At 33.7% G+C, this 25,081-nt stretch overlaps 2 protein-coding genes across 2 annotated transcripts in view; one reads left to right on the plus strand and one right to left on the minus strand.

The window, feature by feature from the left end:
• The window catches only part of LOC126883521 (uncharacterized), a 225,323-nt gene that overhangs the window by 11,260 nt on the left and 188,982 nt on the right, over positions 1–25,081 (plus strand). The gene's annotated exons all lie outside the window — the stretch shown is intronic.
• Positions 1–25,081, minus strand: part of LOC114331826 (alpha-tocopherol transfer protein-like) — a 52,462-nt gene that overhangs the window by 8,137 nt on the left and 19,244 nt on the right. The window contains exons 3-5 of the mRNA XM_028281499.2: positions 15,728–15,819; positions 10,054–10,204; positions 775–1,079 (exon numbers count right to left, since the gene is read on the minus strand). Coding sequence (XP_028137300.1) covers positions 775–1,079; positions 10,054–10,204; positions 15,728–15,819 — 548 coding nt within the window. The remainder of the gene's footprint in view (positions 1–774; positions 1,080–10,053; positions 10,205–15,727; positions 15,820–25,081) is intronic.

Consider the following 25,081-nt stretch of genomic DNA (forward strand, 5'->3'; position numbering starts at 1 on the left):
AGCAGAACGATAGGGTCAAAAAGTTAAACACTGAAAGAAAAAAATATGATATGAAGAGAAAAAAACGACAGCAAAACTGCGAGTCTATAATTTTGGATTATGAACCGGAGAAATGAAAGAAGAAATCTGAGAAAGAAAGGTGCTCAGAAATTTTTTAGGGGAAATAATGACGACATAGAATATTTGAAGAAGACGATCAAATGAAGAAATAATGAGGATCTTTGGAAATTCATTACGGCAAAAGTATGAGCCCAAAGAGCTAGATCGAATAGTTACATCATACGAATTCCAGAGAACCAAAATATTAACGAATACTAAAAAAAGAGAAATAAGGAAAAAGAAGAGGATGCTTAAAGAAGAAACGGTTTGAAGCAGCAAAGCCAGATTTATTAGAAATGGGCGCAAAAGATTGGAGAGAAAAAGTAAGAGACCAGAAAAATGGGAGAAAATAACCACGGTTTTGGAAATCAGGGGTCCACAAGGCCTGAATATTGTATATACAGGATGTCTGTACAAAAGCGAAACAGCCATTATCAGGAATTATGAAAACATTTTTGAAAAATCCAACAACTGATTTTTGATTAAAGCAACATACACACAACACACTTTTTCTGAAAACCTGATGTGCTAAAAAACCTAAGATTCTTGATCAGCAAAACCTATTTGTTATAGAACACTATTAAACTTAAACACTTTTTCGTGAAAAAAAAATGTTTGCTTGTGTAATCTAAATATGTACTAAAAAGTAAATAATTTTTAAATTACCCTACTTACCCTTTTTCTAATCTTATCTTTTAAAAAAGGCTTTAATACAGCAACAACAGCATCAAAGTAAAAAGGCTCGTTAACTATATGAAAACCTTTGAACCGTAGAGGAAAAGTCTCTTGCACAAGCTCTACCATTTTCTTAGCATAATAAGGCGTGAAAAATTTGGCGTGTTGAAGGCTTAGGCCAGCCATATCTAAAATTACAACTATACCTGCTACTTGTGTTTCAGCTTCGCGAACTACTTGTTCCAGAGCCAAAACATTTGTGCGAAAAACGTCGTCTATAGTTACTTTTGTTGAGTCGAAATTGTCTGTAAGAGAAGGAAAATTTAAAATAATAGAAAATAATATAAAAAGGCAGTAATTTGTCCTGGTTTATTTGCAGTTATAGTCCTGTCGCCAGGGGGGGTACAACGGCCTCCTGTATTCAGATGGACTTACCCAAGTTTTTTTTATGTATTTTGACCCGTAGAATACGAATTTTTTGGGTAACAGTTGATCCGGATATCGATAAGATTGTTATAAACAAAGAAGTTGAGGAATTACATAACAGCGATTTTTCGCAAAACAAAACATGTTTTTTGTATTTTTTGGGCCATTCTAACCAAAAAGTGTTCCTACAAATTTTTTCGTAGGATGCATAGTTTTCGAGATAAACGCAGTGGAACTTCCAAAAAATCGAAAAATTGCAATTTTTGTACCCGAATAAATTTTGATTAAAAAATAAATTAGCAATTCTGCTTACCGCATTTGAAAGTGCAAGTCAAAGTCTATCGGTTTTAGTTATTTGCATTGCTAAAAATTTATTATTTTATTGTTAAACAAAAGTATAAACACCTAGTGCTGGAGTGATGTTTTCAATGATTTCTCATTTAAAATCGAACGAGTAGGTAGAGTAGGTAAAAGTGCAAGCGAGGCTATTTCTACGTAGCATGCATGTAAACGCATGTATTAGGCACGGGAAACACTATGTGTTTATAGCTTTTTTTAGCAATAAACACATAAATTTTTAGCAATGTATATATTCGAAACCGATAGAATTTGACTTGAACTTTCAAATGCGGTAAGCAGAATTGCTATTTTATTTTTTAATCACAAGTTATTCGGGTTCAAAAATTGCAATTTTTCGATTTTTTGAAAGTTCAACCGCGTTTATCTCGAAAACTATGCATCCTACGAAAAAACTTGTAGGAACATTTTTTGGTTAGAATGGCCCAAAAAATACAAAAACATGTTTTGTTTTGCGAGAAATCGCTGTTATGTAATTCCTCAACTTCTTTGTTTATAACAATCTTATCGCCATCCGGATCAACTGTTACCCAAAAAATTCGTGTTCTACGGGCCAAAATACATAATAAAAACTTGGGTAAATCCATCTGAATACAGGAGGCCGTTGTACCCCCCCTGGCGACAGGACTATTAAGACATCGTTACAATAAATATATTATTAAAGGTATACATCATAAAATTATTTTAGTAATAAACGAAATAAAAGAAAAAGATAATGATAATAACACCAAACCAGTAATAAACGGCAAAATAGCTCAAAAGATGGAAAACATAATACATTGCGAAACAAAAAGAGATGAAACTAGTGGAGGTGGAAATTATCGTTATAAACGTCTAAAATAATATTACATTACATAGTTTTCCACCCTTAGACATCTGTGACAGGAGTATTTTATAAAATTCTACTGTCACAGTGACAGTTGTCATACTATTCTGATACGTCTAAAGGTGTGAAACTATGTAATATAATGTTATTTTAGACGTTTATAACGATAATTTCCACCTCAACTAGTTTCATCTTTTTTTGTTTCGCAGTGTATTATGTTTTCCATCTTTTGAACTATTTTGCCGGTTATTAGCGCGCTCATCACTGAATAGAAAATCCATAAAAGTATTTATTATACATACATAAATTAAGCCGGTAGGCAAGGTGTTGCGAAAAAATGTAGTAGCTAACAAATTGGAATCCAGAGATGATAAAATATCTCCTAACACAGTTTTCGCCCATATAGTACCTCTATTCAGAGCTCCACGAAACCGACCACATACATACTACCAAGGTGAAAAGAGACTTAAAAGGACATTAAAACGAACTAGTAAATAAATAAAAGCAAGTAAAGCACCTAGGTTTGATGGCATCCACAGTTCCTGATACACAGAGGTGCAGACACAAAACAGTGGCTTGCAATGTTCTACACCCATATACTTCAATCAAGTAATCTTCCTTTTTCACTTAAGCCACAGATTAACATAACTGTTATGTTAATCTATGCTTAAGCGAACAAAGATAATTGAAGATGAAGAAGTGGAAATGGGCAGGACACATAGCCAGAATGACAGATGGGCGATGGACAAAGAGGTTATTGACGATGGACTGACGACCTAAGAAAGCTAAATAAAAACTGGATGAGAGCGGCGCAGGAAAGACCGAGTTGGAAACGAGGGGAGGAGGCCTATGTTCAGCAGTGGACTTTTGAGGCTGGATGACTTATTGAAAACATGTACCAAAACAACATAATGGAAGTCAGAATAGATGGGTAACTTACCGAACCTATAAACATAGGCAGCGGAATAATACAGGGGAATAGTTCAATTTAATAATGGATGAAATCATCAAAAGTGTCAACAAATGAAGATGATATATAATGAAAAATACTCAAAATATTCTGTTATTGAGACGACACAATATTGATAGCCCTAGATGATGATAGGCTGCAAAGATTAGGCCAAAGATTTAACCTAAGAGCAAAAGAATTTAATATCATAATTTCATCTCAGAAAACTAAAACAATAGTAAAACAATAGTAATCAGCAAATAGCCAATCAGATGAAAATATAAATTGAACAATATTGAACAAGTAATAAAAATAAAATGCCTTGGAATTGTCCACTATATATATTGTACACTGACCAGCTATGAAGACCTGGACAAAAAAGTGAGAGATCAAGTACAAGAAGCAAGAAGCAAACGGACTAGCAAAATGCATTACTAACACTATATGGCGAAACTGACATATTACCACTGAGATGAAGTCAAGAATTTATAAAGCCAGTGTATGACCAATAATGACATAAGCATTATAAACAAGACCCGAGACAACCACAATACAAAGACTACTGGAAACGGAAGAGATGAGAATACTTAGAAGAACTACAGGAAATACGCTGACAGATCAAAAGTGTAGTGAAAATATTAGAAAAAAAAGAATGTGTGTGTACTTTGTACGCACGTAAGAAGTTATACTTCTATTATAATATAATTTCAACGAAATAAATATACCTACTTAACAGTTACAATACAAAAAATTAACAATAATTACCAAAAATGAACCAAAACTTAACAATGCCAAATATTAAAAAAAAGAAAAAAATATGAATCGTCCGGGATTTAAACCCGCAATCTCGCGATTTTTTTATCTCTGGTCCAATGCTCTACCAACAAGGCCATCAAGCCACATGCTACTTACCTTTCAGATAAACATAATTATACATCACGGTGACAAGTTAAATATAAAAATAGATGTTTTATTATTTTACGCCCAAGGAATACAAATCCAAAGACACAAAATTATAATAAAAAACCTTTTAAACCACCTTTTTCAAATTGCGCAAGTTGTATTATTAACATTAATGTTAATAAATGAAATATAAATATTTTGACGTTTCACAATTTGACAATTCACTTTTAACTGCAGTGCCTTAAAAATTTTAAAGCACTAGTACCTTAAAGTAGCATTTTTAGCGCTCCTATGGAGTCCTAAAAATTGCATTTTTAACACGTTTGTACAAAAATATATTTAAAAACACTAATATATTCTTTCCACACCTTTTCTGGACTGATACATACATAAATTAAAACATTTTGAAGTACAACTTCAAAAATATAATATGAAAACTATTTAAAAAGGCAGTATAACTATTAACTAACCTTTGTTGTTTCTCTTCCCACAAATTTTAAAACGCAACAGCCATACATAACCAAACCGTCAACCGTCCAAACCACAGCTGCGCTACAGCTGCCATATTGGATAATTTTTGACATGTCATTTGAACATCCAATCAGAACAAAGTTATAATGCGCATGCGCCGGGATCGTAGGTTTTAACATATAAAAATTCACCCTCATATCGCGCGTAAAGAAGTATAACTTCAAAAATGTAACGTGCAATGTATAAATAAATGTACACTAAATATAAAGAAAGAATAAAATAATTACATAAGCAGAATGGGGGAGACCCGTGTGGTCAAAATAGCAAGTGATAAACCACCAATCGGCAGAAGTATCGGCCGACCGCGCAAAAGATGAAGTGACAACCTTCAATAGAGGTATCAATCCGCCAATGAACAAATAGAATTACTTATATAGAGGAAGAAAAGGAAGAGGAAGACGAAGAAAAAGAAGAAGTAGAATCGGAAGTACAAGTAGAAGAAAGATAGTCAACTTCAGTGATAACGTGCTGACAAACTGAAACTTTCAGGTACTAATGGGAAAGAATCTGAGCAGACAGATGGTTATTGTTAGCCTTAGGCAAATATGCAAATTGCATATTTTGCATATTATGCATAAAAAATGCAAAACTGTCCAATTTTGCATATTTTTTTATGCGTGCATAAAGGGCATATAATTTGAAATTTTGGTTGTAACTATAGATATATTTTTATATTCATATAACAAATAGCTTGGACATCTCAATATTTAATTTTGTTTTACAATCTCTGTCGGAATGCACCGGGTGTCCCAATAAGAATGGCTCTCGGCCATATCTCAGGAACCGTTTATACTACAGCTTTGGGAAAAAAAAATTTATAACTAAAGTTGCCCAGAGAAAATCTTGGAAATTATTTTCGTAATTGTAAGTCCACCGCTAGAGGGCGTAATTGAATATCAAAAATTAAAAAATCGAAATTTTACAAAATTTGCCTAATGAATGTGCACTGGAAATCCAATCATCGTATTCTTCATAAAATTCTGCGCATATTTTATTTCGCAAGTTTAAGTCTACCTATGCAAATAAGAGGTGGGGGTGGGTGGTAACCTTGTTATGAAAAAATCGCTGTAAGTCCGGTTCTGCTTAATCGATTTTTATAAACTTGGTCTTGTTGAAAACAGCTTTTTTTCGTCAATGTAATAGTTATAATTTGGAAACAGCCTATTACGTAATATGCCGGCTAGAAGGCGCTATTTATTGTTTTTTAGAAATCTAGTTTTCTTTGGAAAATATTAAATACAAGTATGTATGTTTTTCCCTGTATTACAAAATTAGACTAAATTAGCAACAGAATACCGAAAACCGCATGTCGATACCTTTTTTCTATCTCGAGATATCTTAAGAAACGTGTAAATTTTAAAAATAACTGTTACTGTCATATAAGTGGAAATATATAGAAGCACATAGTGGTCTATGAAAAAAAAACAAAGGAACATTGTCCAGTTGTCACCGTATATAATGAATCAAAACAACAATAAGACAAATAACACTATAAAATATAACAAAAAAAGAGTGTGTGTACTTTGCACGCGAGTAAGAAGTTATACTTCTACTATTATGATTTTAACGAAATAAATATATTTTAAACAGTTTAATTTTATTTTTGTTTACATATTACACTAATTTTAATACTTAAAATAATACCAAAAAACTAGCGTTAATATGTAAATTTTTATGAATTGTTGCCTCCGCACATTTGCTTTTCTCTCGATGAATCGTAGAAAATATAAAAACGTCAGATTTTCTACACAAATTTTTAATTTTTATTTCATTATATTTTAATATCAATTATCCTATTCCCAACTAAGATAAATACATAACTGTTATTGTCACCGGTAAACTAAGTTAAGGAAGTCAAAGTGGAAACAAGTAGTGTGCTATGAAAAAAATAGAACTATTAGAAGTATTAACTTCAAAAAGTCATCACGTGTCAAATCAGTAAAACATAAAAATTTGTTCATTGATGGTTTGTTGCGGTTTGTTCCTATCAAAATTTATAAAAAATTTATACAGAGTGAAATTCAAGATGATTCTTACAAACTAAGAAGCATTTGACATGATAGCCACATTCTTTGAATGCATAAGAAATGCAACTGTTGTGGCTAGAATATATGCAACGAAATATCCCCAAAGACGTCACCACAGTAGTAGAGTTTTTCATATTTTGTTTTGATTTATTATATACGGTGACATCTGGAAAATGTTTCTTTGTTTTTTCCAAAGCACACTACTTGCTTCTATATATTTCCACTTATATGACAGCAACAGTAATGTTTAAAATTTACACGTTTCTTAAGATATCTCGAGATAGAAAAAAGGTATAGACGTGAGGTTTTCGGTATTCTGTTGCTAATTTGGTCTAATTTTGTAATACAGGAAAAAAAATACGTACTTGTATTTAATATTTTCCAAAGAAAACTAGATTTCTAAAAAGAAAATGAATAGCGCCTCCTAGCCGGTATATTACGTAATAGGCTGTTTCCAAATTATAACTATTACATTGATGAAAAAGAGCTGTTTTCAACAAGACCAAGTTTGCAAGAATCGATTAAGCAGAACCGGACTTACAGCGATTTTTTCATAACAATGTTCCCACTCACCCCCACCTCTTATTTGCACAGGTAGACTTAAACTTGTGAAATAAAATATGCGCAGAATTTTATGAAGAATACGATAATCGGATTTCCACTGTCCTTTCATTAGGCAAATTTTGTAAAATTTCGATTTTTTAATTTTTGATATTTAATTACGCCCTCTAGCGGTGGACTTACAATTATGAAAATAATTTCCAGGCTTTTTTCGAGGCAAATTTTGTTATAAAATTTTTTTTCCCAAAGCTGTACTATAAACGGTTCCTGAGATACGGCCGAGCGCCATTCTTATTGGGACACCCGTACCTACATAGTAACTAATAAAAGATAGCGGCTTATACATAGTTTTGTCACGTTTTGTCCTTGATACAAGGGCACCAAGGGTTCCAAATCTGCCAGTTTACAACTGTAATTAAAGATTTTTATTTTGACCGTCCATTTAATTTTTGTTGTAAAATAAGCTGTGAACACAATATGTCTTTGAATTGTAAATAATAGCTATTGTGCTTTGAAAATGCCGAAAATAAACAGTTCAATGTCGTTCATAAAATCAAACTTTATGTAGTTTTGTTCAGAAAACTTAGTCCTGTCGCCAGTGGGGGTACAACGGCCTCCTTAATTCAGATGGACTTACCCAAGTTTTTTTATGTATTTTGACCCGTAGAACACGAATTTTTTGGGTAACAGTCGATCCGGATGTAGATAAGATTGTTATAAACAAAGAACTTGAGGAATCACATAACAGCGATTTTTCGCAAAATAAAACATTGTTTTGTATTTTTTGGGTCATTCTAAGCAAAAAATATTTTTTTACAAGTTTTTTCGTAGGATGCATAGTTTTCGACATAAACGCTGTTAAACTTTCAAAAAATCGAAAAATTGCAATTTTTGAACCCGAATAACTTTTGATTGAAAAATAAAATAGCAACTCTGCTTACCGCATTTGAAAGTTCAAGTCAAATTCTATCTATTGATTACTTTCATTGCTAAAAATTATTTTTTTATTGTTAAACAAAGATATAAACACATAGTGATTTAATGATGTTTTCAATGCATTTCCCATTTGAAATCGAACGAGCAGGCGTGCATACAGACAATTTCTACGTAGATTACGTACATTAAAACGCATGCATTGGGCACGGGAAACACTATGTGTTTATGGCTTTGTTTAACAAATAAAAACTTAATTTTTAGCAATCCAAATAATCAAAACCGATAGAATTTGACTTGAGCTTTCAAATGCAGTAAGCAGAATTGCTATTTTATTTTTTAATCAAAAGTTATTCGGGTTCAAAAATTGCAATTTTTCGAGTTTTTGAAAGTTCAACCGCGTTTATCTCTAATACTATGCATTCTACGAAAAAACTTGTAAAACCATTTTTTGCTGAGAATCACCCAAAAAATACAAAAAAATGTTTTGTTTTGCGAAAAATCGCTGTTATGTAATTCCTCAAGTTCTTTGTTTATAACAAACTTATCGACATCCGGATCAACTGTTACCCAAAAAATTCGTGTTCTACGGGTAAAAATACATAAAAAAACTTGGGTAAGTCCATTTGAATTAAGGAGGCCGTTGTACCCCCCCTGGCGACAGGACTAACTATTACGCAATTAGAATCATCCAAATTATCATTGTTAGACAATACATTTAAAAAAAAATTTAAATAATGGTGTCAAAACGTTAGAAATATATTGGAAAGGAAATTTTCCAATAATGTAAAGCAATCATGGAAAAAAACAGGTCGGTTCGCTAAACTCAGACACGACTGCCTAATGATTTTAGTAGGTATTTTTTTTGTTTTTTGCCAATTTTGCCAGTATTGGCAAAATTACTAACTACTCTTAGTAATTATTAACTATTTAGTATGTAATTATATGTTTGACAATTTTACCAAATTGGCAAAATTACTTGCTAAAATCAATAGCCAGTTGTGTCTGAGTTTAGCGAACCGACTGTACCAGGTTCTTTCTGAAGCGTTCCAAGTACTAGCTGGGACATTTTCTGAACCACTTAATTTAGAACCAACTACATATGTATTATAGTAAATTTGAAAACTGTCCTAGTTAGGTACATCAGGTGATGTTGATAGAAGCTTTTCTATGTATTCAGATAGAAGCCATAAGTTTCTGTTAAAAATTTTTGAACAGCATTTGATAGCAATTTATTGTTACCACAATTCGAATTATAACCACAAATAAAATCATTTATTTGTTAAAGCACTTAAATAATTAATTACATAAGCTTGTAAAATTCATCGGTACATGTTAATTAATATATTATGTGAAGATCTTGTAAATATTTTTGTAAATAATAAAATATTGTAAATTTTTTTATTACATGCATATTTTCTAAATAAACATGCATATTTTTGGGTAAAATACTCCATATTTATGCGCATATTTCATACCTTTTTATTTGCATATTTGCCCAAGTCTAGTTATTGTTATTGGTTGGTCTCAGAATACTCAGAACATACAGAATATTTTCGTAGCTTACGAACATTATTATACTTGAAGGGGAGTAGTTGATCCTTTTTTTAATTTTACTAAATTAATAGCCAATTACTTTAAAGCTATTAAACTAATAGCTATAAAGTATAAATATTTAAACTTTAAATTATAAGTAAATAAAAGTTGAACCTGTGAGAATTATTGGAAATGTTAACTAAGGTAGAGACTTCAATTATCGAACTTACCAACTCTTATAATGTAAACTCTTCTGCCTAATTGATCCCTTGAAGAGAGCATAGTTTGAGCTTGTAACTCAAACATCGTCCCACATTCTGAAGGCAACGGACACTGAAATAGCTCCGGGCATTTTATTTTCATTAAAAAATATCTTTGAAGCTGAAACATTAATTGAAAGTAAATATTGAATTAAGTCAAATAAAATTGAATCTTGCTTGATTCGCTATATAAACGATCGTTAAATAAATGTATACTTATTTAAAAAAGACTTTGAAAGAACCAAATTAACTTAAAAATAATCTCTCGTTTTTAAAAGTATCAATAAGGTTTGATTTAAAAATAAATAGGTATTGAGTATTATACACTTATATCACTGGCACAAAATTCCTCCACCCAAAATGTTTGACTAAGTTTTACAATCTATAATTTCTTATTCTTACTCCGATTTTCAAGATTCTTGCATCAGTTTGTAGGTACATATATTGGTCTCGTTTTTTATTATTCTGGTAACAAAGATTTTTTGCTTAGATGGCATTATACGGGGCTGAATCTAAGCGTTGTATTTTCTCCTAACTTTAAAAAATTCTGTGAAAAAATTGGAAGGCTGATTTCCTTTCATACTCCTTTTGTATTATCCTGGAGGTATCACTAATGTTTTGTTTTTTAAATTATTCGAATATTTTTTTTTTGTAAGAGCTGTAAATAAAACCACTGTTTTGATGATTTTTTTAATTAAAAATATCAAACGCACTAAAAGTAATAAAACAAAATAAAATTAACAACAAAACAAAACAATTCAATAGCGGGTATGTCCACCTCTTGCAGCAACGACTGCTCGCAATCTGTTTAGCATCGATAAAAGATGTGTTATCCTTGCCTGGGGAATAGCCCGATATTCCTCTACCAGTGCCATAACTGTACCAAATTTTTTGGAGGCCTAGGATGACAGCGAATCGCTTTTTTAATTCATGTCATACATGCTCAATAGGATTGCGGTCTGGGCTGCATGCGGGCCATTCTAATCTTATCAATATAACCTCTATTTTATGAGTCAATCAGCGTTTTTATTTACAAAAAATGGTACAGCTCTTACAAGAAAAGAGATATTCGGATCATTCAAAAAACAAAATTTTAGTGATGCTTCCGGGATAATATGATGGGACTATAAAACAAAATCAGCTATTCCATTTTTTCTAACAATAAAAAACTGAAAACGTTTGTTTTCTATACTTCCACAAAATTTATTATATCTAAGTGACTACAGCTGTTTCGGCGGAGTGCCTTTCTCAAGTAATATAGTTTACAATGTGTTTGCCTTTTTAATCTTCAACTGAAGAGGTTGAGGAGTGGGGAGCTGTTTGTCTCGAGTTGGTCATTCAGAATTATATCTGTATTTTTCAGTTTATTAATTTCCATAGATTCTAAAAAAGATAGCTTAAGGCCTTTATTTTGAATATGTAGAATTTTAAACTCTTCATTGAAAGAATGATTATGATCTAGAAGGTGAAGTGCGTATGTAGAAGTGTCTGTTTTTCTATTGTTGAATGCCCTTTTGTGTTCTGCTATCCGTTTGTCAAAAGTTCTGCCAGTTTGACCGATGTACGTTTTCGGACAGTCACCACAAGTTAGTTTGTACACACCACTCTGTAGTTGCTTTCTCTTTCGGCTTTTATTGTTATTAATATATTTGCTTAAGTTGTTGTTAGTTCTGAAAGCTGGTGTTATTCCTTTCTTTTTTATGTATCTGGCTATTGTTGTTGTTATCTTGCCAGTATATGTGAGAGAGCAGAAGGTACTGGGTTCTTTCTGTGGTGGTGGATACACTAATTTCAGGGCTTTCTTATGGAGTTTTTGGTTTAAAATTTTGTTAACTGTTTGTTCGTTATAGCCGTTGTTATTCCATTATTATACATCAATTATTCCATTTTTCCTCAGAATTTTTTAAAGTTAGGAGAAAATACAACGTTTCCATTCACCCCTGTCTAGTGACATGTAAGCAAATTTTTTTATTACCGGAATAATACCGAACGATATCAATACATGTACCTACAAACTGGTGCAAAAATTTTGAAAATCGGAGCACAAATAATAAAGTTATAAATTTTCAAACTTAATCAAAAATTTTGGGTGGCGGAATTTTGTGCCGGTGAGTGTATATGCCAGAGAAATTAGAAAATAAAGCTGACAATTTGTTAATAGCTTAACGGTGTCTAGTCGGACAAACTTTGATGTATGGGAACAATGGAACAGGGGAAGTTTTAATTGTGGAACGTGATATTAATTGTAAGACTGCCTGGGGTAATTTCGGGGTGGATCCAGAGCTCTGCGGTTACCACAGCCGATTCCAAGCCCGGATAAAATGTGGAGGGTTGATTGGCGAGGTTGGCAACGTACCAATCGGAAAAACGAATACTGCTCAAAGAAACAATGTGAGGCCTCGGAACCGGATTGATCATATGAAGACGACCATGGCGAGAAATAAGGACAAAAGAGAAACATCGATGAGAATTACCACATGGAACATCATATCACTCAACACTAGAGATTTAGAAATCAACCAAGTAATAAAAGAGAAACAAATAGATATATGCGCTCTACAGGAAACAAAAAGAACGGAAAAGGACAATCAAGATTAGGTGAATATATACTAATCTACAATGGGGTAGCAAAACAAAACAGGGCTAAAGAAGGTGTAGCATTACTAACACATCAAAAAATCCAAAATTACCTCCAAGAGTGTCAATATATATCGGAAAGATATGTCACAGCAAAAATTAGGATGGAAAAGGAAGACCTAAACATCATCGTAGTATATGGCCCAGGAAATAACAAGCCTCAAACAACAAGGGAAATCTTTTATGACGAATTACAGCAAGTAGTAGATCAAGTTAGAGGGAAGATGATAATACTGGGCGATTTTAACGCTGGAATAGGTAACCAAGTAATACCCGGAATTCAGCAAAAACAAAATGAAAATGTTAAAAACGAAAATGGAGAACTGATGATAAACTTCTGCACGAATAACGAACTTAGAATAAACAAAACATTTTTTGACCACAAAGGCCAACACAAATATACATTCAATAACACCCGTGGACAAAGATCTATGATAGATTATGTTGTAACCAACAGAGATATACAGCCATCAAAAACAATCGACGTAAGATGCCTCAACTCAGCAGATGTAGGTAGCGACCATAGCCTAGTATTATGTAAAATAAGAATCATTATGAAATACTTCACACCCAAGAGGGCAGCACCAACACAAACAAAAATCAAAGTCGAAGAACTAAATACGGAATCCACGGAATACTTATACAGGAAAAGAATATCAGAGAAGATTGCTAAGAATGGAATATTACAAAACGATAACATCGATGAAAGCTGGCAAAAACTCAAAGATAACATAATCAACGCTGCAACAGAATCACTTGGAGAGAGAAAAGTAAAGAATACTATTATTAATAACATATTAAAGAAGAAAACCTTGTGGTTTAGAGAGGAAGTGAAGATAAAATGTAAAAAAAAAGAAGAAAGCATTTTTACAATACAGAACAAAACAAACACAGAAGGCAAACAACCACTACAAACGAATCAGAAACAAAACGAATACTTTAGTGAGACAAATAAAAAGGCAAAGTCTCTCAAAACAGATGGAACACGACTTCTACGGAACACAAAAAGAAGTATGGAGAATGATCAGAGGGCAAAGAAAGGAGATGAACGAATTAATAAAAGCAAAACACATTCAGAAGGAAACATGGGCAGACTACTTCCGATCTCTATTTGCTAAAGGCGACGATGATGAACCACCAACACCTGAAGTTACGGCAAACGAAGAAATAAACATCGAGGAGGGAGAGGTAAAGGAAGCATTAAGAAAATTAAAATACAGGAAATCTCCAGGATAGGACAGAATATCGAACGAATTCCTAACGTATGGAGGATAAGATCTAACTAAACAAATATTAAAACTAATACAAAAAATAATAGAACAAAACAGAATACCACAAGAATGGAGATCAAGCATCCTAATATCTCTCTTCAAAAAAGGAGACAAATCGGACCTGGAGAATTACAGAGGATTTAACTTATTAAACACAACATTAAAATTAACAACCAAAGTGATAACAAACAAATTGAATGAAATTATACCATTAGCAGAAGTACAAGGTTTTAGGTCGGGAAGGTCATGCACTAACGCTATATTTATAATGAGGCAAGTTCAAGAGAAATCGTTGGAATACATTAAACCGGCATATTTATGTTTCGTGGACCTTAAGAAAGCATTTGACAGGGTCAAATTAGAGGACGTTATCCATTTGTTATACTCGAGAGAGGTACCTCTAGGAATAATTAAAACGATCGAAAACATCTACCAGAACAACGCAATAAAAGTAAAAGTGGAAGATGAACTAACTGACCCAATTGAAGCCGGCAATCGGATAAGACAGGGGGATTCCTTGAGTCCTTTTTTGTTCAACCTGATTGAACCAAGGACGAAATAATAAAAAAAAAGAAATAATTTCCCCAAAAAAGACAAAAAATGCGTGGTTATAACAGCAAATCCAATAAGATGTACATTAGAGCTAAAGGGTCAGATAATAGAACGAGTGATGGAGTTTAAATTACTAAACATCACACTTTCTAGCTAGGGAAAGCTCGAAACAGAAGTGGAAGATCAAGTTAATAGAGCAAACGGAGCCGCAGGTTGCCTGAATGACACAATATGGAGAAATAAAAATATCGGAAAAGAAATTAAAGGCAGAATTTACAAAACATAAGCGGCAGAAATACGACTAGACACAGAGAGGACAAAAAGATTTCTCGAAACAGCGGAGATGAAAACCCTTCGAAAAATCGATGGTAAAACTCTATGGGACAGAGCTTGAAATGCAGATATACGACGAAGATGTAAGGTGGATAACATTAATAACTGGGTAAGAAACATAAGAATAGAACGAAATGGCCACATAAGCCGAATGACAACAAATAGACTAGTCAGGACAGCAACAGACAGTTCCCCAATAGGAAGACGATCAGTGGGAAGACCACGAAAACGATGGAACAACTTACTAGAGGCACATTGAAAAAACATACAGTCATGTCTATAATTGTGAAAACTAGCAGTTTGTTTTTAAGTTTGTCTGACAAATATATTGGGCATTTTAATTTAATTCCGACACGTAGAACATGTCAAATAATGACAGGAATTATATTGGTGGTAAATAGCAGTCTGATTTTTGCATGAGAGTTTAATGGAAGGATAACAAATCAATTGGAAGTTCTCTCCGACAAAATGCATGGGCTGTTTTCGTAGCCTGACGTTCGAAACCTGTAACCAGTTTCACAATTAAAACTGTTCCTGTTCCAGTATTCCCGTTTTATTATTCAAATTATTTTAACAATTTCCGTTCTATTAACAAATTTTCAGCTGGCTATTAATAAACTTTTTTTGGTACGCGGGATCCAGACCCTATTATAGGAAGTTAATTTATTTTTATTCGGAATAATGTGATTTTACACGAATTAAAAAAAATACAATGTTCTACGACCCTTAGAACCTGAGATTTTATAAGGGATATTTTATTTTTCTTATTTTTTATTTTTAGTTGGATTTTTCTCATGTGAAATGTCTTCCTATTTGCTGTAATTTATTAATAATACATTACTGATGCTTACCATATGAAAAGCTTTGGTACTGTCACATTTTCTAGCTCTTAAGAATCTCGTTAAAAACTCATCAGTATTAGGCACTGTCAAGTTGATATCATCTAGAAATGTTATAAAAATAATCCATAAATTTTGAGTACGAACTTAATTGTTTTATAACATATAAATCAAAAAAATTAAAATGGAAGACCCTGTAGTTAGCTGTATACCATAGTTTAAAAAAAATTAAAATGAATTAAAAAGTTTCGAATGTATGATGGTACATACATATAATTGATTTAAAACCATTTAAAATTCATCCAAATGTATTACAATTCTTTCGAACGTTTTCGGTATAGTAGGACGATCATCAGTGAAACATTCTATTAGTAGGTAGTTGAAACTAGCCCACATTTTGGTTAATAAAACCTTTAAGTTTTATGGTAACACATTATAATAGATTGTAAAATAAATACTAGGTTGGTGTTAAAAGTATTCAATTCAAAGTCAAATAAGTTAGCAAATAAAATTCGAAATGATTTATCCTCTAAGATTTTTAAGTTAGAAAAATAAAGCATAACAGAGTGGCGAAATACTCGACAAGGGAAATATAAAATTGCATTTCACGTCCTGTCATTCACCGTGATAATAATTTTAGCGAATTATTTCCTTTAATATCCACAATAGTGGATAAAGTATAGACTAAAAGGAAAGAAAAAAAGGTTCAGATTTGATAACAGTACAGAGACGCATCTATCTATCTATCTATCTGCTTAGACGTATTTCGGAATAACCTTGTCCTCATCGGAGCACCTGGATAGAGGCACTGAACTTTAATTAAATCCTTTCATCCTTTCGGGGTAATTATCAAAATAATTACCAAAGATAAATAAATAAGAAAGTCAAATAAGTCAGGAAATAAAATTCGAAATTATTTATCCTCTGAGCTTTTTAAGTTGGAAAAATAAAGCATAACAGAGTGGCAGCTAAAAAAAGTATTTCGCAAATCTGAACCATCTGTACTGTAATCAAATCTAAACCATATTTTCTTTTCTTTTAGTTTATGCTTTATTCACTTCTGTGGATATTAAAGGAAATAATTCGCTAAAATTATTATCACGGTGAATGACAGGACGTGAAATACAATTTTAGATTTCCCTTGTCGAGTATTTCGCCACTCTTTTATGCTTTATTTTTCCAACTTAAAAAGCTCAGAGGATAAATAACTTCTAATTTTATTTCCTGACTTATTTGACTTTCGATTCATAGATGGTGCTAGTAGCAACTTTGGTAATTATTTTGATAATTACCCGGATAGGATGAAAGGATTTGATTGCAGTTCAGTGCCTCTACCCAGGTGCTCCGATGAGGAAACGGTTATTCCGAAATACGTATAAGCACATAGTAGAGGCTCTGTACTGTAATCAAATGTGAACCATATTTTCTTTTCTTTTAGTTAAAGTGTTCACTTTAATGGAACATAGATTTCCCTGCTCGAAAAACGGCAGTTCCCCTGACGAGTGATACAAACCAACTGTCAGTTATCAGCTTCATTACGATAACAATGATGACGTAATGTCCAACACACAATATCGATGGGTTTTTGACAAAACATCGTAACCGGCAAAACGCACATTTAACAGGAGACTACTTTTTCTTCTGCCGACTTTTTGGTTAATATAATTAAAATTTTGAAACTATGATAAATTAGTACATAATAAAAATTTAAAAAAAAACTGTAATATAACACTCTTTTATTAAATTATGTAACATACGATACTTTGTTAGACCTTGTCTGTGTAAATTTTAGTTAAAGCTTAAGATAAACATACGATAGTTTCAAGGTATTAATCTATAAATAAATATTCATAAATAACGTAAACATCTTAACAGAAAAAATATTATTAATAATGAAAATCTACAAAGAAAAATAAAATTTAATACGTACATTAATCTGTGACACTCTGTGAAACTGAACTAAATTATGTTCTATTCAAAAAAATTTCAAAAATTTAATTCAAATGATACGATGTCCCAAAAATTGTAATTTTTGAAAATTTCATAGTTTTACAGAATGACTACCACTCTAAGAGGGTATTACTCAAGTTTGAACAGATATTACAATTTTATAGGTGTTTTTTAAAGCTTAAGATGTAATCTTTAAAATGCACTAGACTGTTTTGCTTTAGACATGAAATAAACAACTTCTTTTTTATAAAAATTAAGAAAGATACAAAAAATGTAATACAATAACCCAAAAATATCAGTTAAAAAATGTTTGTACAAAGTCATCAAAACCTTTTTCTGTACAACTTACCTAAAATACATTTAACAACAAGCTTAAAAAATTATAAATGTAATTTTTTTGAGCTCATATACTTGGAACTTGGAACCTATTGATAACTTTTTATTATCAGTTTAAAAAAAAACTATCAGATATTAAATTTTATTAATTTCATACGAGGTATGTCAAAACATATGAATCTTGTTCAAGAGTAAAGTAGCTTTATATTTCACAATATTGAAAATTGTTAATAAAAAAAGTTGTTTTGGAATTACTATGTTTCAATATTCGTTCCATATTGAGTCCCCTACATTTGTTTCAAGTTTCAGTGAACTTACTACAAGTTGATATATTTTTGTTGCAAATATAATATTTATGATATTTACACAAGAACAACTAAAAAACATAGGTAACATTACCAAATTAGTAAATTAGATTTGTACAAGAACAACTAAAAAACATAGGTAACAATACCAAATTAGTAAATTAGACTTCAAATTCTATTAAAAAGACAATAAACCATAAAAACAAGTATTAAAAACTTACCTACCGCATCTATTGAATAAGAGGGTCTATCAAAACTACCACTATTTTTGTTTTAAATTGTTCTAGCGAAATAAAATTTGCACTGAGTTCTAACACATTTAAGATAACACTGAGTAATCCTAACGGTAATTTTGGTCATTTAATATTGTCATAAGCGGCAAAATATGAAAACGTAACCCACAAGTTTTATGGCGTTTACTATCATCTGTCGGTACTACCTTGCAGTTTACGATACCAAAGGCACAAAATGAGAGGTCCATGTCACCAGCCCCCCCTTTTTCGATTTGAGGGTCGAAAAAAAGATCATTCGTTTGTATTGCGTTAGTACTGGATTGTATCACCCTTCATTCGTTTGTACTGCCCCCACCCTTTTAAATCTGCCTGGAGGGGCTGGTGACATGCCATCCCCCCCTTTTTCGATTTGAGGGTCGAAAAAAAGCTCATTCGTTTGTATTGCGTTAGTACTGGATTGTATCACCTTTCATTCGTTTGTACTCCCCCCACCCTTTTAAATCTGCCTGGAGGGGCTGGTGACATGCCATCCCCCCTTTTTTGGTCTGGGGGTCCGGGATGGGTATGTTCGTTTGTACTGCGTTAGTATCGGATTGTATCGCCTTTATTTTGTTTGTACCCCCCTAACCCGTCTAGATTGGCCTGGGGGGGCCAGTGACATGCTACCCCTCTACTCTGCAGTTATTGCCATCTAACGTCGAAAATAGGCTCTTTCGTTTGTACTGCGTTAGTACTGGATTGTATCATCCTTCATTCGTTTGTACTGCCCCCACCCTTTTAAATCTACCTGGAGGGGCTGGTGACATGCTATCCCCCCCTTTTTCGATCTGGTGCTCCGGGATGGGTATGTTCGTTTGTACTGCGTTAGTATCGGATTGTATCGCCTTTATTTTGTTTGTACCACCCCCACCCGTCTAGATTGGTCAGGGGGGGCCAGCGACATGCTACCACTCTGCTCTGCACTATTTGCCATCTGACGTCGAATATAGGCTATTTCGTTTGTACTGCGTTAGTACTGGATTGTATCACCCTTCATTCGTTTGTATTGCCCTCACCCTTTTAAATCTGCCTGGATGCGCTGGTGACATGCTATCCCCTCCTTTTTCGATCTCGGGGTCCAGAATGGGTATGTTCGTTTGTACTGCGTTAGTATCGGATTGTATCGCCCTTATTTTGTTTGTACTGCCCCCACCCTCTTAAATCTGTCTGGAGGGGCTGGTGACAGGCTATCCCCCCTTTTTCCATCTGGGGGTCCGGGATGGGTATGTTCGTTTGTATTGCGTTAGTATCGGATTGTATCGCCTTTATTTTGTTTGTACTGCCCCCACCCGTCTAGATTGGCCTGGGGGGGCCAGTGACATGCTACCCTCTACTCTGCACTTGTTGTCTTCTGAATGTCGAAAATAGGCTATTTCGTTTATACTGCGTTAGTACTGGATTGTATCACCCTCATTCTTTTGTACTGCCTCCACCCTTTTAAATCTGACTGGAGGGGCTGGTGCCATGCCATCCCCCCTTTTTCGATATGGGGGTCCGGGATGGGTATGTTCGTTTGTACTACGTTAGTATCGGATTGTATCGCCCTTATTTTGTTTGTACCGCCCCCACCCGTCTAGATTGGCCTGGGGTGCCAGTGACATGCTACCCCTCTACTATGCATTATTTGCCATCTGAATGTCAAAAATAGGCTACTTCGTTTGTACTGCGTTAGTACTGGATTGTACCGCCCTTATTTTGTTTGTACTACCCCTACCCTTCTACATTTAAAACAGACAAGGATTAGTGCTAGGAGTAAAGACACAAACTCAGCCAAACCTTGCACATAGTAACACCGCGGGTGTAAAATTTGGTAAATTCGTCAAAAATGAAACGAATTAAATTTTGAAACTGAAAAACAGGCTTGCAAGCCACTCTCCACTCTCCATGGGGAATGGAAATTTACCCCCTCAGATGGATTTCGGAGTTGTAGCGATTTGAAAAATGGTACATGTATTTGTTGGAGATATTTTGAACACCATTTTCAATCAGAAATCAGAGCACCGACCTTGTCTTTTGCTACTAGGAAGAAATGTATCCATCCCTTCAATAAATTTTACAGTTTTACAAGCTATCGATATGAAAATCAAAGATCTCATGCGGCGCATTCCGAAATCCACTCTTCGTTGTACAATTTCAACCTCTCTGGATAACTGATAAACTGAAACATACATACGGCAGAATTCATTGGAATCGAAAATTATTAAAAGTATTTGGAACATTAAATGAAAAATTCCCACAATCAATATCTTTCTTACCATCTAATGTCAGAGACCAGATAACAATAATTGCCGCTGCTATGTTATGGTAATTTGTTTTCTAGAAAGGTTTGTATTGTTCATTTATGACTGCAATAAGATTCAGAATTTCCGTATTTTATTTGTAAAATAAATATAGTGTCAAAAACTTGCTTATACATTTGCGCACTGTCCGTCAACGTGTTAATTGACTCTACAGATTCAGTGCCAAAACGAGACATTTTTATAGAAAAATATTTGCAAGTATATTAAATGCCAAACTGACCTATTAAATAAACAATGACATTGCAACTTTCGATTTCTATTATGGAATTATCGCTGTATAGACCACGGCGGATCTGTTTTGAGGTGGATGTGAGAGGTGGCATTCCGATTTTTGCAGATAAAATTAGGTGACAACTTCAGTAATTATAATGGACTTATGCTCCTTCTCAAATATGTTTGGAATATTATTAAAAAAATTTAAATATTTAAAAATTTCGAAAAACATCGATTTTTTTCAACTTTCATTGCTTGTAACTTAAAAACGATTCATTTTGGAACAAAGTCATAGGGAAATAAAATAAAGATAATTGAATTTTGTATGATATGCGACACGACTGGTATAAAATATCTTAAATGATTATCCTTTCTGCAAAATAGCAATAAATACAAAATAAGAGGGCAAAATAAGCCTCTTTTTATTCAATGTTTTTCAACCACTTTGGTTGCACTTAGAACCTTCGTATTTTACTTAGAAAATTCTTACAACATACTCAATCCGTCCACCAAATTTCATTAAAATCGACATAATAGATTTTGCATAATAATTTTGCAATCTAAATTTTTTAGAAAAAGTTCAAATTTTTTAAAAACTTTCTGAACAAAAAGTAGAGTAGTAGTAGTTTCTGTTAGAAGTTTGCTAATTTTTTTACATATCGAGAGGTACTTTACCAATCCAATACACTTTACAAAATTAAAATCGGATTATTTAAGCGGCCTCAGCACTGTTTTAAGGATATAAACAATTTTTTTGCTTATAAACAAATATAGTGAGGACGTTTGAGTTGGAATAAATTCATTTTCTCGAGAATGGGCAACTCTGGAGATAAATCCCTAAACAGGTCGATTTTTATATTTAAATTATAATTTTTGGGATATCTATCATACTACTAACGTCATCCATCTGGGTGTGATGACGTAATCGATGATTTTTTTAAATGAAAATGTGGGTCGTGTTCTAGCTTATTTGAAAGATTATTCAATTCTCTATTTATTACATAATTGTTTATACAGGGTGCCCAAATTTTTTTTTAATTAATTGAGACAAACAGAAGAAAGTATTTAATTTAGTTAATTCGAGATACATTTTACTGTTGTCCTAAAACAGAAAAAAATGTTTATTTGATAAATAACAGAAAAATGAATTTATTCGTATTTATTAACTCAAACGTCCTCACTGTATTTGTTTATAAGCCAAAAAATTGTGTATAACTTTAAAACATCGCTGAGGCCGATTAAATAAACCAACTTAAGTTCTGTAAAGTGTATTAGATAGGTAGGGCGTATCTTTATATGTAAAAAAATTAGCAAACTTCTAAATAACGGTCTACTTTTTGTTCAAAAAATTTATAAAAATTTTTAACTTTTTTAAAAAAATTTAGATTGCAAAATTATTATGCAAAATCTATTAAGTGTATTTTATAGTCGTATATCATAAAAAATTCAATTATCTTTATTTTATTTCCCTACGACTTTGTTCCAAAATGAATCGTTTTAAAAACGATTGAAAAGTTGAAAAAAATCGATGTTTTTCGAAATTTTTAAATATTTGAATGTTTTTATTAATGTTCCGGACATATTTGAGAAAGAACATAAGCCAATTATAATTACTGAAGTTGTCACCTAATTTTATCTGCAAAAATCGGAATGCCACCTCTCACATCCACTTCAAAACAGATCCGCCCTGGTCTATACAGCGATAATTCCATAGTAAAAAAATCGAAAATTTATTTTAATAAATTTTATTTAATAGGTCAGTTTGGCATTTCATATATTTGCAAATATTTTTCTATAAAAATGTCTCGTTTTGGCACTGAGTCAATTAACACGTTGACGGACAGTGCGTCAAATGTATAAGCAAGTTTTTGACACTATATTTATTTTGCAAATGAAATACGGAAATTCTGAATCTCATTGCAGTCATAAATGAACAATACAAACCTTTGTAGAAAACAAATTACCATAACATAGCATCGGCAATTATTGTTATCTGGTCTCTCGCATTAGATGGTAGGAAAGACATTGATTGTGGGAATTTTGCATTTAATGTTCCAAATACTTTTAATAATTTTCGATTACAATGAATTCTGCCGTATGTATGTTTCAGTTAATCAGTTATCCAGAGAGGTTGAAATTGTACAACGAAGAGTGCATTTCGGAATGCGCCGCATGAGATCTTTGATTTTCATATCGATAGATTGTAAAACTGTAAAATTTATTGAAGGGATGGATAAATTTCTTCCTAGTAGGGAAAGGCAAGGTCGCTCCTCTGATTTCTGATCGAAAATGGTGTTCAAAATATCTCCAACAAATACATGTACCATTTTTCAAATCGGTAGCGTAGAACTACTTCGAGATCCATTTGAGGGTGTAACTTTCCATTCCCCATGGAGAGTGGCTTGCAAGCCTGTTTTTCAATTTCAAAATGTAATTCGTTACATTTTTGACGAATTTACCAAATTTTACACCCGCGGTGTTACTATAATAGTTTTGGCTAATTTTGTGTCCTTACTCTTAGCATTATTCCTCCCCTGTTTTAAATGTAGAAGGGTAGTATGTCACTGGCCCCCAGGCCAATCTAGACGGGTGGGGCGGTACAAACAAAATAAGGGCGATACAATCCGATACTAACGCAGTACAAACGAACAAAAAGGGGGGATAGCATGTCTCCAGCCCCTCCAGACAGATTTAAAAGGGTGGAGGCAGTACAAACGAATGAAGAGTGATACAATCCAGTACTAACGCAGTACAAACGAAATAGCCTATTTTCGACGTTCAGAAGGCAAAGAGTGCAGAGTAGAGGGTAGCATGTCGCTGGCCCCCCTAGGCCAATCTAGACGGGTGGGGGCGGTACAAACAAAACAAGGGCGATACAATCCGATACTAACGCAGTACAAACGAACATACCCATTCTGGACCCCGAGATCGAAAAAGGAGGGGATAGCATGTCACCAGCCCCTCCAGGCAGATTTAAAAGGGTGAGGGCAATACAAACGAATAAAGGGTGATACAATCCAGTACTAACGCAGTACAAACGAAATAGCCTATTTTCGACGTCAGATGGCAAATAGTGCAGAGTAGAGTGGTAGCATGTCGCTGGCCCCCCCAGACCAATCTAGACGGGTGGGGGTGGTACAAACAAAATAAAGGCGATACAATCCGATACTAACGCAGTACAAACGAACGTGCCCATCCCGGAACCCCAGATCGAAAAAGGGGGGGATAGCATGTCACCAGCCCCTCCAGACAGATTTAAAAGCGTGGGGGCAGTACAAACAAAATAAGAGCGGTACAATCCGATACTAACGCAGTACAAACGAACATACCCATCCCGGACCACCAGATCGAAAAAGGGGGGGATAGCATGTCACCAGCCCCTCCAGGGAGATTTAAAAGGGTGGGGGCAGTACAAACGAATGAAGGATGATACAATCCAGTACTAACGCAGTACAAACGAAATAGCCTATTTTCGACGTTAGATGGCAAAAAGTGCAGAGTAGAGGGGTAGCATGTCACTGGCCCCCCCAGGCCAATCTAGACGGGTTAGGGGGGTACAAACAAAATAAAGGCGATACAATCCGATACTAACGCAGTACAAACGAACATACCCATCCCGGACCCCCAGATCAAAAAAGGGGGGGATGGCATGTCACCAGCCCCTCCAGGCAGATATAAAAGGGTGGGGGGAGTACAAACGAATGAAAGGTGATACAATCCAGTACTAACGCAATACAAACGAATGAGCTTTTTTTCGACCCTCAAATCGAAAAAGGGGGGGATGGCATGTCACCAGCCCCTCCAGGCAGATTTAAAAGGGTGGGGGCAGTACAAACGAATGAAGGGTGATACAATCCAGTACTAACGCAATACAAACGAATGAGCTTTTTTTCGACCCTCAAATCGAAAAAGGGGGGGCTGGTGACATGGACCTCAAAATGAGGTTGAAATGCGCTGGTTACGATGAAAATTAAATTCAATTTTAGGCAC

The sequence above is a fragment of the Diabrotica virgifera genome, chromosome 4 (genome assembly GCF_917563875.1).
Source record: "Diabrotica virgifera virgifera chromosome 4, PGI_DIABVI_V3a".
Classification (NCBI taxonomy): Eukaryota; Metazoa; Arthropoda; class Insecta; order Coleoptera; family Chrysomelidae; genus Diabrotica; species Diabrotica virgifera.